Source organism: Argopecten irradians, chromosome 6 (genome assembly GCF_041381155.1).
Source record: "Argopecten irradians isolate NY chromosome 6, Ai_NY, whole genome shotgun sequence".
NCBI lineage: Eukaryota > Metazoa > Mollusca > Bivalvia > Pectinida > Pectinidae > Argopecten > Argopecten irradians.
The window spans coordinates 26,547,984-26,563,561 of NC_091139.1; the positions used below are offsets into that span (position 1 = coordinate 26,547,984).

At 33.2% G+C, this 15,578-nt stretch overlaps 1 protein-coding gene across 1 annotated transcript; it reads right to left on the bottom strand.

Annotated features, from left to right (window-relative positions):
- Positions 1-1,940: 1,940 nt before the first annotated feature.
- LOC138325481 (uncharacterized) lies at positions 1,941-7,402 on the bottom strand. Its single transcript, XM_069271165.1, has 4 exons — positions 7,254-7,402; positions 5,063-5,201; positions 4,648-4,762; positions 1,941-4,064 (listed from the first exon to the last, which is right to left on the bottom strand). Exons 1-4 carry the CDS (start codon positions 7,306-7,308, stop codon positions 3,960-3,962), a joined length of 414 nt encoding a protein of 137 aa, XP_069127266.1. The 5' UTR covers positions 7,309-7,402; the 3' UTR covers positions 1,941-3,959.
- Positions 7,403-15,578: the final 8,176 nt, after the last annotated feature.

Below are 15,578 nucleotides of genomic sequence, written 5' to 3' on the forward strand. Positions count from 1 at the left end.
TTACACATGATGGTACACATGTACTGTACACATTCTGTTTACACATGATGGTACATGTACACATTTCTGTTTACACATGATGGTACATGTACACATTTCTGTTTACACATGATGGTACATGTACACATTTCTGTTTACACATGATGGTACATGTACACATTTCTGTTTACACATGATGGTACATGTACACATTTCTGTTTACACATGATGGTACATGTACACATTTCTGTTTACACATGATGGACAATGACATGTACATTTGTTTACACTGATGGTACATGTACACATTTTGTTTACACATGATGGTACATGTACACTTTCTGTTTACACTGATGGTACAGTACACATTTTATTACACAGTGATGGTACATGTACACATTTTGTTTACACATGATGGTACATGTACACATTTATGTTTACACATGATGGTACATGTACACATTTCTGTTTACACATGATGGTACATGTACTTTCTGTTTACACATTTACATTTGTTTACACATGATGGTACATGTACACATTTCTGTTTACACATGATGGTACATGATTCTGTTTACATGACTGTACACATTCTGTTTACACATGATGGTACATGTACACATTTCTGTTTACACATGATGGTACTGACACATTTGTTTACACTGATGGTACATGTACACATTTCTGTTTACACATGATGGTACATGTCACATTTGTTTACACATGATGGTACATGTACACATTTTGTTTACACATGATGGTACATGTACATTCTGTTTACACATGATGGTACATGTACACATTTATGTTTACACATGATGGTACATGTACACGTTTCTGTTTACACATGATGGTACATGTACACATTCATGTTTACACATGATGGTACATGTACACATTTCTGTTTACACATGATGGTACATGTACACATTTCTGTTTACACATGATGGTACATGTACACATTTCTGTTTACACATGATGGTACATGTACAGGTTTATGTTTACACATGATGGTACATGTACAGGTTTATGTTTACACATGATGGTACATGTACAGGTTTATGTTTACACATGATGGTACATGTACACGTTTCTGTTTACACATGATGGTACATGTACACATTCATGTTTACACATGATGGTACATGTACTTATTTCTGTTTACACATGATGGTACATGTACACATTTCTGTTTACACATGATGGTACATGTACACTTTTCTGTTTACACATAATGGTACATGGACACATGTATGTTTACACGTGATGGTACAAGTACACATTTCTGTTTACACATGATGGTACATGTACACATTTCTGTTTACACATGATGGTACATGTACACATTTCTGTTTACACATGATGGTACATGTACACATTTCTGTTTACACATGATGGTACATGTACACATTTCTGTTTACACATGATGGTACATGTACACATTTCTGTTTACACATGATGGTACATGTACACTTTTCTGTTTACACATAATGGTACATGAACACATGTATGTTTACACGTGATGGTACATGTACACATTTCTGTTTACACATGATGGTACATGTACACATTTCTGTTTACACATGATGGTACATGTACACATTTCTGTTTACACATGATGGTACATGTACACATTTCTGTTTACACATGATGGTACATGTACACTTTTCTGTTTACACATAATGGTACATGAACACATGTATGTTTACACGTGATGGTACATGTACACACTTATGTTTACACATGATGGTACATGTACACATTTCTGTTTACATGTGATGGTACATGTTCGCATATTTGTTTATATGTAATGGTACTCTTACACATATCTGTTTACATGTTATGGTACAAAATAATGCACATGTACAAAATGTGATAAGTATGCACATTTCTAGCCTGGCAGTGATCAACCTAGATATCCTATGTTTTACTTCACTGTACAAAACAACATTGTAAATGAATTCAATGTCATATATTTAGAACATTTTTATTTCATACTGAATTCATTGTGATTTTTGTGATGTTGAAAATGTTTAAATCAAGTATTAGAAAGACTAAAGAGAACAAGTTCTAATGTAGAAAGTTCTTACCCTTAAGTATACAATTATCATAATACAAATGTATATGTCATTAACTGATATTCAAATTAATAATAATTTAACTAAGTTCCTGGCCACAACATTATAAATTTACACTGTACAAGATAACAAAATAAGGCACAAAATTTACTGCAGCTCACAAAATGACATAAAATAAGTACCAAATATAAGTCATAGAATTGTGCAAGATATTGCAATTAAGTAAAATCTTAATTATTCACCTTGTAATTCTGTATTTGCATATATTACAGAGTTATCTGCCCTTGTGGGTAGGTACTGATTATTGTGTCATGTTTTATAAGTGGAAGCAACGTACCCACAAAGTAATGATGTCACAACTTACTGATACCAATATGTACCCACAAAGTAATGATGTCACAACTTACTGATACCTATATGTACCCACAAAGTAATGATGTCACAACTCACTGATACCTATATGTACCCACAAAGTAATGATGTCACAACTCACTGATACCTATATGTACCCATAAAGTAATGATGTTATAATTGATACCTATGTGTACCCAAAATATATGTATATCCCTGTAATATGCACGGACAAAATATGGCATAATTGACAAGCCTAAAACACAACTACCAGATTCTATATTAGCATACTAATATTACATAGTTATCTCCTCTTGATATGAGGTTAAGATTTTTATTTCGTTAGTTAGTATGCAAAATTTGTGTTTCTTTCAATGAAATATAATATGTTACTTTCAAACACATGACTTCAATAATTAACAATCAATATTTTACTTGCACTGTCAGATAACAAAGCAATATGCAGCTACAGAAAACATGTACATTTCTTGTAGAAATGAATTAAGCCATCAGTACTAGGATTGTAGTAGAAATTAAAATTATCTAGAAGCATGGTAATTAAAAATTAAATGCATATGTCATTTTAAGAAAAAGTATAAACAAATATAAAATTACAATTATTTTTACAAAATAACAACTTTAAGGTGAATATATTGCACTATCTTTACAACCTATCAAATTAATGCTATCAAAATCCATTGATTTTACAAGATAATATTCTACAATCAAAATCTGGAATCAACAAAGTCCATATGTTGTAAGAAAAATAAAAAAGAGGTTAAATATTGATGCTGTAGACAGGATAACATAGTAAATATCAACTGGTAAAATTCAACAATATCATTATATGGGAAAATATGTATGCTGTTAAAAAAATTAATGGCAGTGAAAAAAATAATGATAAAAAAAGTAGCCAATGAATTAAAAGAAACAAAGTCTACAAATTTTAAAATTTTACAGCACTTACGTTAAACATGTAGTAGTTAAATTAACATCTATAGTCTATAAATGGCATAGGAAACTACTAGGCCACTGAAGTAATACCCAGTATACCCTGGTTTCTAACAGAATAAGGCTGATAGAATAATGGTAGTCAATGAGATAATTAAAACCTAGCAATAGGCAGAATCATGTAGGCATTTAAACAGGAACTAATTCAATCCAGTCAGTAACAGTTACAGAATACCTAAGTTTGTATAAAGAAAATTGTTCATATAAAATAAAATTTGATAATATTTAGAAGTTTTAACATTGATAATTTACATATACGTGTGCATGTATATCTACTATGTAAATAGACATCAACATCATTATAATATACATTATGTATGTAATCAATATCACCATCCCCAGACCTATTCCCCACCCACAACCTTGTCATCTACATCACAACTAGAGGTAAACTTTCAAGATATTTCACCTAACTGCAACAGATAGGTTGGAAAATAAACATGGCTCTGGTATAAAACAGATAGGATAATTTCTGAAGCATTGTCTGGGCACACAATCCTGACAGCATAGCACTGGCCTTTTTGGCCTATTCTACAGAATCTATTCAGCTTCCTCCTCCTCTGTCTCTAGTCCGTTATCTAACTCTGGATACCAGGAACTGTCATCAGCTTTACATAGGAACAGCAGGATTCTGTCCGTGTCAGCCTGTTGGTAAAACATAAACATACAATAAACAAACATTAAGTGATGTCAAACCACCTGTTTATAAAGCCCACGCAAGGAAAAAAGACAGAAATTGTCCCGGTCTTTATAGCCAAGTCTTTATACATAGGGCAAATTGAGTTGAAATTGACCCTTTGGGACCCCTGAGACAGTTAACTTATTTAACAGAGGAGGATCTTAGGTGTTATATAAGGCACCCCTGAGACAGTTAACTTATTTAACAGAGGAGGATCTTAGGTGTTATATAAGGCAGGTTTGAATTTTATCTTTTATTGGGTTTTTTTAGTTAACAAATGTCATTCCATTAATTAAAACCGATTCTGTATTATTATTTTCAACAGCAGTAAATCAAATTCATTTATCAAATTATTTTTATAAAAATGAAAAAGTTTGACTCAATCTCACCAAGTCATCTTAACAGTTTCTTTTCCAATTACAATCCCATACAAAATGACCTGATTAATTAGAATATTTCTGTCTATCCTTAATGTTGTAAATTAAGTGAAATCCTGCACAAAAGTATACTAAATATCAATGTATCCCATGGAAAGCTTAGATATGTTACCTCAAAATAAGATTTATTTGATGAAATTTCTTTTGGGAGTTTTTTTATGTCGAGCTTGAACTGTTTTCCTTTCAACTCTCCTTTGGTTTTCCCCGTCACTGTCAAACAAAATGACCTGCAACCCAAAAGGATTACATTCAATGTTACAGGAGTTACTTCCCTTCTATAAAAATCTCTCAAAACTAAATATGGAGGATTTACCTCCCTTTGACTGTCACATTTTGTAGTAATAATAAAATGAAATGGATCATCATTTCTTTTGAATTTATCTTTCACGATCATAGTACACGTAAAATCTAGTTTCTTACTTACTCAAGGAAATCTTCAAAAGACATATGTACATAATCATTGCATATTCAAAACATTTTATATATATATATTGATAGATAAAAGATGAACTTGATTTTATGATTACCTTTCCTGAAAATCAACAGTAACGTCTGCATTGTCAGCTTTTTTCACAAACTTAAGTCCTTTCATCTGACGAGTTGTCTTAAGGTTTTTTACAGCAACTATTACTCGGACAAATCCATCTTTCTTCTGCTCATCGGTAGCTGGAAATTGTAAATTTTAATATAATGTTATTTGAACTATTCTGGGAATATGAGTAAGTATGGTTTAAAAATTTAAAATTGAAAGAAAACAAACAGAAATTCATTAAACCAAAAGCATGTACTGGTACATTATATTAGATAATGCACGAAATGTACATGTATATTATATTATTTTGTTTCTGATTTAACCTGAAGACTTGGAAGCCAGTATGGTTCTAGTTAAATTGTGTCAAAAAACTATTGAATTTAGATCAATAATGGCTATCCTATTAATATACAGGGTGTCTCATAAATCAAGTTACACTTTCAAAATAGTATTACTTTTGACATACATGAGCAACAAAAAAGATATTTTGGTATATGAAAACATGCAATCAAATGTTTTATTCTATGCATAATGTAAAATAATAGTTTGATTCTGCTGAAGACCATTGATGTCATAATGAGGTCATCTATTTTAAGATATTGGCACATTAAGAGATATTAACAGACACTGTGAAATGTTTTATACTTTGTAAAACAGTGTTTGTGGTCATGTAATGCCCTACTCCAACAATGTTAGAGGTATAGCAGGACTAGACACTTTTGATCATTACGTCGTGATCAGAAGTTTCTCAATATCGAGATCTAATATTATTGGATTATAATTAGTAATGCCCCAGTTATCAACAACTTAAATCTTTTCTGTGTGAGTATTACCAGAAATACAGAAAGTATTCACCAACACCAGAAAATATTGTCCAATGCATTAATTAGGCATTATAAGATAAGAACAAATCTTCAATGCTATTGTTCAAAGTTTGCTCAAATATTAAGGATAATGTCATTTTACCGCATTTTTTCAAAATGTGTCTTTTGTGAAAATTGTTGCTAAGATTACCTAGATTTGTTTATTAAGCAATTTGTTATCAAAACTATGAAATGTATGATTGCAGATTTTTTTTAGATGAAATCCTGGTGCTTTACGTGCTGTATTAAAGAGAATATTGAAATTTGAAAGTGTAACAATATTTATGGTACACCCTGTACATGTATATACATGGTTTCCTTTGGATTTAAATGCATATGATAGTCATATACCAAAATAAATATACCGTTATTATAATTACTTTTATACCAATATCTTTTTTACCAGATTGAAACATAGTGTACAGTTTGTATATACATACATGCTGTGTCATCCTCCACATTCCAGGACTAAGGTTACTATTTTTATAAATTGTCATGGTATCAACCAATTGATAATATATTAGTGTAACAAAACTGAAGACTCTGTTTGTGACATTCAAACATCAATAGAGCAGTTAGTTTGGCATTTTGATGTACATCAAAAGAAGCGAATAATAGCATTAACATTGTGGTTGATTTTGTGGCTTTGAAGTTGTGTGACGCCTGTAACCTTCAAAGTTCAGGGTTTCTGCTTGCCTATGATTGATCAGGGTTTTTTTTTCTCCTGGACTGCTTTCATTTAAATACGAACATATTTTGATATTTATTTATGTATGATTCATATCTCTGATGTAACACTAGTGAAAGTAACCCCTTGAGAATCTTGGATGGTATGCGCTCAGTGTATGCATATACATGTAAGTGTGTTTCTGATTTTACATTCTAATTTTAGAAAAACTGCAACGTTAGCTTTAATAGCTGATTATAGCTCTAAATGTTTAAGACTTTTCTAGACAAATAATTGTCATGATCAGTTGGTGTCGTCTCGAAAAGTACGTACATGTATAGTCGTTCTATTTAATCAATTGCAAATGTGAAATATTTAAAATTAATTAAAATATTATTTATGTTAATTTCAATTACACATTCAGACTTCGCAGCTGCAATTATAAAGACGTGAGAATCCTGCGATTCATGGCTTTAGGTATACCGTATAGTGAAACCGCCCAAATGACGCAACACACGTGTTTGGAATTTACCAATATTTTACATGAGCATTCTTCTAGAGAGATTTAAATATCGCTTATTGTGAAAAATATTATCATAAATCACATCCCTCATACCGTCGGACAACTTTGCACTGGAAATATTGCTACGCCTTACCATAATCGGGTATTATAACTTTGGAGCTATCGACTTGTTTACCATCGTCCGCCATTTTTACCACGACTTCCTGACTTTCGGAATCTCTCGGAAGGCTACCAGTCCTTGCTATCAAGAAAAGGGAAACATTTCGAGTAGCACATTGACAAATAGCGGGAAATTTTTGAAAGTACTTTCTTTCAATCAAGATGTTTACATTATGTTTACAAAATTTAAAAAGACATACAATTGAAAAAAAAAATCAACTTGAATATTCTAAAATGATATCCATTACACTCTATAATTTCTACTTAATACTTTTCATCAAGAGGTTGTCCATTAAATAGCCATATAGACATACAAATCTATATATATACAGGTCAATACATGTTATATGTGTTGATGAAGAAATACAGAAATATCAAAGAAAAAAGACAATAACATCAAGATAGCAAGGGATGGCAATATTGGAAGTTCTTATGATCCGAGTTCTCAAGTTACGCTTAGAGCAGGGATATCCGCAATATTTCACCAATGTAAGATTAAGCTACATGGCATACCCACACGCTCTCAACATTAGTATGAAGTTGCGACATCAGCATACATATATCATCAGAAACATATAAAGAGAGATTGCCAACTCCGCTAATTTTGCGATCGGCAGATGTACCCCGCAGTATATGCCTTAGGTTTTTTTCCTATTGTCCTAAAGTTAAACACGGGAGGAGAATTTTGATATGATGTAAGTACATATTTCAACTCCTATCAATAAGAGAAAATGCAAAACATATAAATCGGGGAAAAAACTGGTCGTATCAAATCTATAATGATATAATGTTTAAACTTTATGCAAAAATATCATGTTTAAACGAATACACTTAAAAGTGCATGCAGTTACATGTAACCATTAGGGAAATCTCTATAGCCAGTACTCTGCCATTAGCAAAGACAATGAAAGAGTTTGCAATCTCTATGTATATAGACTAGTCTATAAGACATTTCGAATTCTGATACTGACGAAGTGAAACGATGGATATAGCTACTCTGATGTATCAGGGTGTATAATGGCGTCGCACAAGGGGACCTGGCACGAATTTCTAACCAGCATTATTATATACATGTATGTATAATAGATACTATACTATTGGTTACAAATTTCGTACCAGGTCTCTTTTGTGTCGCAGTAACACTTAGCATGATGTCACGACAACAATGACATTACGTCACAACGACGGCGACATTTCAGTCACGTCATCCTTGCTTTGTATTGCTGACACGTCATTATTAGAGACACAAAATGTCGCACAGTCAGGATCATAAAAAGAACCATTCACACTCTTTTGGGGTGGAACAGGAGATCTCTACCTTCGGGATAAGATTCTTATAAGCTGTCAAACACTCTACAAAAGAAGATTCTAGATAAGCTACATGAGATATCCGCAAGCTATCAACAATGGAACGACGTTACTGGATGGAACAGTTTGTTTTGTTACCTGACTCTCTATTTAAAAGTAAATAATTCAATTTTGCTTGTAACGAGCATTGTCATTGACTTAAAATTTACTTTATCAGCCAATAAAGGGGAAAAAGGCGTCGCTATTTGTAATGTCGATTCTGATTGGCTGAGATAACGGCGTAATTCAAAGACAAAGGAGTTCTTAAATTAATTTTGAATATTGATGAGACTATCTTTAGTAAAATATATTATAATGATAAATTTGAATAGATCTTTTATGTTATGAGATATAACATAAAAATCTGAGTGTACTTTCATCATAAACCGTTTCGCTGTTTATTTAGAGTATACACTCAGAATTTTGTGTTAGATCTCCATAACATCAAAATTCTATTTAAGTTAATCCTTAATAAAGTAATTTCGACTATTGACCGGTCAATAGTTTGACTGTTGACCGGCGCGGAACGTTTGCATGCGCTTTATATTGTTGACGTCATAAAACACCGGCGCGCCGGACACAAACCAATATTTCCATTCTACTTTCAGTTTCCCGTTTGATCTATGTTAAACCAGATGGGCAATATCACGCTATGAACTCCAATCTGGTCAAGCGTATGAATATTTTAACTTTTCCGCCGCGTCACGGGCAGTGTATACAATATATACTTACGCCTAAACATAACGGTCAAATAATTTAAAAAGTGGTTTTAAAGTTGTGTGGTCTATGAAATCTAATAGTATTATCATGTTTACAAAGTAGCATGTATTAAAAAAATATCATCGCATAATTTTCATTTGTTCGCTTGTTTCAAACCGTTTTGTGTTGAACTATATTCAGAAGCTGTTCCATTTATTAAACTTGGTGACGTCAACACAAGCGCAAGCGGGAAAATTCAAAGGATATACATGTATAGTGTTCAATTTTAATAATCGTAATGGAAATAAAAGTAATAAACTGTTACCAGATTGGACATACAGTTGATATGAAGCCCATCCGTCCGAAAGATAAATATTCATGGCGCCCTAACGGGCGCCATTCTATTTATCTTCCTTCCGGATGGGCTTCCTATACACTGTATGTCCAATCTGGTAACAGTTTATTGCTTAAGTTTTTTCTTTCGGCGAAAGTCTTACTCGCCAGATGATGTAGTGTAAGATTGCGAATCATGTAACAAAACAATTGTTTCATGCATTTTCAGTCAACAGCCACAATTTTTCCCCTCGGTGTAGAGAACAATCCTATAAACTGTTTCCCTCGACTTCCGGCCATTCATCTGGTTGGTCCCAACGCCTCGGGGATAGACTGTTGACTGAACAGGTATGAAACAAATGTAGTCGTGATTAGTGGAATGAAGTCGGGCCAACAATGAAATGACGTCACAATGACGGCGATAATATTCAGCAAGTCATCATTGCTTCCATTGCTGTCATGATATAGTTTACAGACATAATGTGGTGCCACAGTGTAAGAGAAAAAGAATCACCCGCTCTCTTTTGGATGAGATGAAATCTCACCACTCGGTATGATATTCCTAACGTAAGAACTTTATTCCTGTTAAGTTCCCCCGTCTCACCCCAAGGAGTGAAAGATGACCTATTGCAACCGTGGCGATTATTTAGAGATTTTTTTTTTTTGGACAAATTCTAAAAAACTTAGGACGTTCATGTGTATGTGTATATGTGTGGAGGGGGAGAGGTTGCGGGAAACAAGAATATATGTCCATGGGGCAGGGGGAGGTTGGGATGGAAGGGAGGGGGAACTTATAAGCAAGCAGTCTTCGGTGGGGATTGAGATACATTTCACTATTGACATATGCTATATATCATGTGGTGATTACTGTGCATATGTGCTGTGGTTGCCTGCCCTACATTAAACAGCTATCAATAGGAATCAATACATTTTCTTTTCGTTGCTCTCGCAATTCAGTCCGGAATTTCTCTAGGCGTTACATTCATATGGAGTTGCACTGTTCACGGGAATTTGTTAAAATGCAATTCACGTACAATTCCTGATGTCATTGTGGATCCTATGTTCATGCGTTTACAGTTCGACAGAATAACTTCCTTCGATTTGAAATATTTTATTCACATAAAGTCCCTGAAAATAAGAGCAACAACCATGAAGTGTTTAGATTTTATCGATTGGGAACTCGCGTCTGTTTAGATACACGGAATCAAATGCAACGTAAGTAGTTCCAATATCATCACTCTATTCTCAGTATCGCACTGTGTTCTGAAAGAGGACGCTTGCACTGTAGAAGCACCTGATCATTCATTTTAATCTTGTCACCGGTACTTTATACATAAACATGTATGTTCATTATTTTGTATGTTCATTGTCTTCCAAAGGGGATGAAATAGATTAATATCGACCACCCTATAGTATAGCTACATGAGATCTCAAGTTCATGTCCATGGGGCAGGGGGAGGTGGGGATGGGAAGGGAGGGGGAAATATACCTAAGCAACAAGCAAACAGTCTTCGATCGGGATCGAGATACATTTCACTATAACACATGTTACCAAGGTGTTAGATTTGACGTTACTTGGTAACTACTGAACATGTTTGCTGTGATTAGGAATTCGTACCAATTCCGTTTAATTCTAAGGACCAGGATTTGGATACTTTAAACAGCTATGAAATATACGAATAAATTCATTTTAATTTTCGTAGCTCTCGCAATGCAGTCCGGAATTTCCACAAAATTTCCACGGAGTTGCATTGCACGAGATAATTTGTTGGAATGTCATTCACGTGTGAACAAAGTTCCTGACATCAATCTGGATCCAAGGTTCAAGCGTTTACTATTTAATCGAATAACATCCTTCGATTTGAAGTATTAAGGTCACATAAAGTACTTAGAAATACGGAGGACAAAACTGAAGTGTTCAGGTTTTATCAATTGGAAACCCGCGTTAGTGAGGATAAACGGAATCAAATGCAACGTAAGTAGTTTTAATAGTTTAAACATATTTTATTGTAAAAACAAAAAGACAAAAGGATCAGACAAAAGTTAATAAAACTTATAAAAGCCTTCTCCTAACACAGTTTCATCACTCTATTCTCGGTATCCGGACTGACAGAGGACGCTGGCACTGTAGATGCACCTGGTCGTTGATTTTAACCTCGTCATCGGTACTGTACTGTGTTTGGATTAAAATGTTATCAATTTGTATGTGCATAATTATACATTATTTATTTTGTCTTTGAAGAAAATACATTATTTTTCAATTAGATAATCATGACGATGAGTTCACAGTATTTTAAGCAGGGTTCACGCGTATTTGTGTTCAATTTTTAATTCTGCCAAAACATTTTGTTTTCCTTTCCTTTCTGTGTTATATAAGGTATGAGTAATGCATTATCTATTATATAAAGCGTTAATTCCAAATTTAACCCAAAGTTAACGTTTCCGGAGAAAATTTTTAAAGGTTTCTAAAAACATTAATAATATAAGAAAATGCAAATCGATGGCCTAACATGAGGTAACAATACCAAACATATGCAAGAATTCCTCTGTTATATATGGTGATTTCCTCTGTTATATATGGTAATTTTTTGCCGTCTTGTGCAGTGATAGATAGTATAAGTCAACTACCGGGCGGTTTTAGGACGACGACGGGAAACATAAGAAGACCAGGGTTATAAAAAATAACATTTCATTTATTTTAATTAAATTGTTCAGAAGATGATGATAAGTGTAGTATTAACAGTAAGTTAATAACTTTTGCGAATTTATCAAATTATTGATCTCGTTTTATATTGATATATCATATTCCCATTTTAAAAATTAAAAGCCGTTTCGGATAGGTAGAGGGCCTTTAAAAAGATATTTTTACAAATAATTTCAAACGCAGGATAATGCAAAATTATAAAGTAAATTTTAAATATTTATATTGCAAGTTACTTCTTACAGTTAATGTTAGACAAAGCATGCAACCTATACAACTCAGGAAAAATGCAAAAAGTGAAACAGTTTGAGGAGAACAAAAAATTAGCGTACTATCAACCTATATGAGTTCGTACAAACGTAAGTCATTAAGCTATCCGCACTTATAAATGATATTTTTCTGAGACATGCCTGCCCTCTCGATTTGATAACAGATTATAAGTAAGACATATATACTATTTCAGTTTTCAGAAACGCTCACAACAACACGGCAGACCACCATCAAAGGAGACCCCTGGACCCAACAAAAACAAAATTCTACGGCGCTCGCAAATTCAACGAAATGCATCGTGAAAACTCATCTCAGCCATTCTAAATCGTAAATATTTTCCCGGGGGAGAACCCAGGACCTCCCAAACACGAAAATCTCACGCCTTCGGTGCTCGCAAAGTCATCAAAATACATTGTAAAACTCATCTTAGTCATTCTAAATCGTATTTTTTACCGGGGGATACCCCGGACCCCCAAAACTCGCACGCTAATTTCCGTATTCATAAATTTCCTGTTAGCGACGCCACTGTCTATAGATGTTTACAAGGATTATATGTAATGGTGTATGAAAAAAGTATATCAAGTATCTCCTGGGTGCGCGGGGGGGGGGGGGGGGGGGGGGGGGGGGGGGGGGGGTGTTACGAAATATTGAGGGCCTTTGCCCCCCCTCCCCCCACTACGTTTCATCTTCCTACGCCACTGCAATACACGACAAAATCAAAAATGTTGTTGGAAAGTAAAAAAAAAGTACACTAGTTAAGATTGGATTATTCAGAAACCAGAAACATAAATACAAAAATGTAAAAATGTATGTATATTATGTATTCCAGTCACTATACAAGTTGATAACCGATAAAATGTGAAATACACGAGTCGTCAGTACAATAAAACGCTGAAATAAGAACACCACTTAAAGATGACAATTTACAATTCATTATGAATGTACACTATTTAATCAAGCAAGCAATGATTATTCCTGCAAAATGTCACGTGATCACATTTAGTTTACATCGGACCGGAACTGTCGAAAGTTGGCTAATACACGTGCAAGATGCTTCGTTCAACAGTCCATTGTTTACACACACAAACCTAAGCAACTTATTGACAGTTATCTTCAAGTCGTTCAAGTCGACAATAAAGAGCCCCAGTTAGCTGATCTATAAGTAATACATGGGTTACAGACCGATTCGGATACGGACCTTATCAAGTTTTACAAGCGTCGGTGGGCGGAGGCCGGAGGAAGGTTTTGAACAGATCATGGTTGGTCACTGCATCCAACTTCATCAACAACCCGTGCCCGTGGTTGGTTTGTATAGAGGTAAACTAATAATTAAGTTACTATGTGACCATTGCATGTCTATATTTACAATGAACATTGATTATAACAAAGAACATTGTATGATTATTTTAACAATGAACATTGTATGATTATTTAAAAAATGAACATTGTATGATTTTGCACCGGAGTTTGACGTTCTGTCAATAATATATAGTATATATATAATACCCCTATATTGTTTTTATATAGTATATAGGGGTATTTCTTATGTATTTATACTATATATTATTGACCGAACGTCAAACTCCTGTGGATTATGTTAACCTAATTGTCTGGTTATGTTAACAATAAATGATTATTTTACATTAATGTATGATTATATTTACATTGTATTCTTACGTTGACAATGAATATTGGATGTTATTGTTAACAATGAACATTGAATGTTTATATTAAAAATGAACATTGTATGTTTATATTAAAAATGAGCATTGTATATATGTTTATATTAACAATGAACAATGGTTTTGTATGTTTATTTTAACAATGAACGTTGTATAATTATATTAACAGTCTATATTTACAAAGAACATTTTATGTCTGTTTACAGTGAACATGGTTTACTTATATCTAAAATGAACATTATATTTATATGTTAACAATGCATGAACATTGTATGCATTGTATACTTTAAAGATGTTTTACAGATGGCCTTTTAGAGAATTGTTGAAGCTCCTAGAGAATAAATAATGATTTATGTTATGGGAAAAAAACCCTAACCATTTTATAAATACTTTTATACATGTAAAGGTGTCTGTATATTTTTATCAATGGGAGATTGCCGTCAATAACATTTTGTGGTGTATATCTTTCCTTGTTGACATTGAGCTATAGATTAACAGGGGATGGAGAGATAACCTATATATATATATATACATCACTGTTATTACCAGGGTAAAGTACACAGGACATATCACTTCAGACACCCACCTTGTCTTGTTAATATTGAACAGTCATAGTTGTGTCAGAATTATACAACAGATAGTAAGTACATGTTATATATTCTGTTTTATCATTTTATAGGCAAGCGGTTGGATCCCTTATACATATAGGGTGTATTAGTTTTGTTTATTTTATTGCATGAAATTGATCTTCAAATGATGAGACAGTTTTTCATTATATTGTGTTTTGTGATTAAACTGAGGGAAAAAGAAAGTGTAATTAGGCCGCTATCATAGCAATGTTTTTTGCAAATTGCCTAAAGACATCATATACTAAATTTATTTGTTAAGGAGCATGGAAAACACTGGAGACTCCATCCACTGTAATAGGTTTATTTATATACATGTACCAGCAAATGGAATCTACAAGACAAAAGTGAATTACCTCCCCTACCTGTCACTTGATTTTAGATGCATAAATAATCCAAACAGAAATTAATTTTAGAATAAGTTGACACTGAATTTATCAATTCTGTACCAGGCACCTGTATACAATGTATATGTATGTGTATTGACAAGTTTAAGGTATTCAAATATCAATCACATACAGCATTATATTAATAGTAATGAGTTCTGTTTCTGAATAAGACTCATACAGTCATTATATTTGGCACTTGTTACTGATATGAACATTTATTTGGCATTTATTTCTGAAATGAACATATATTTG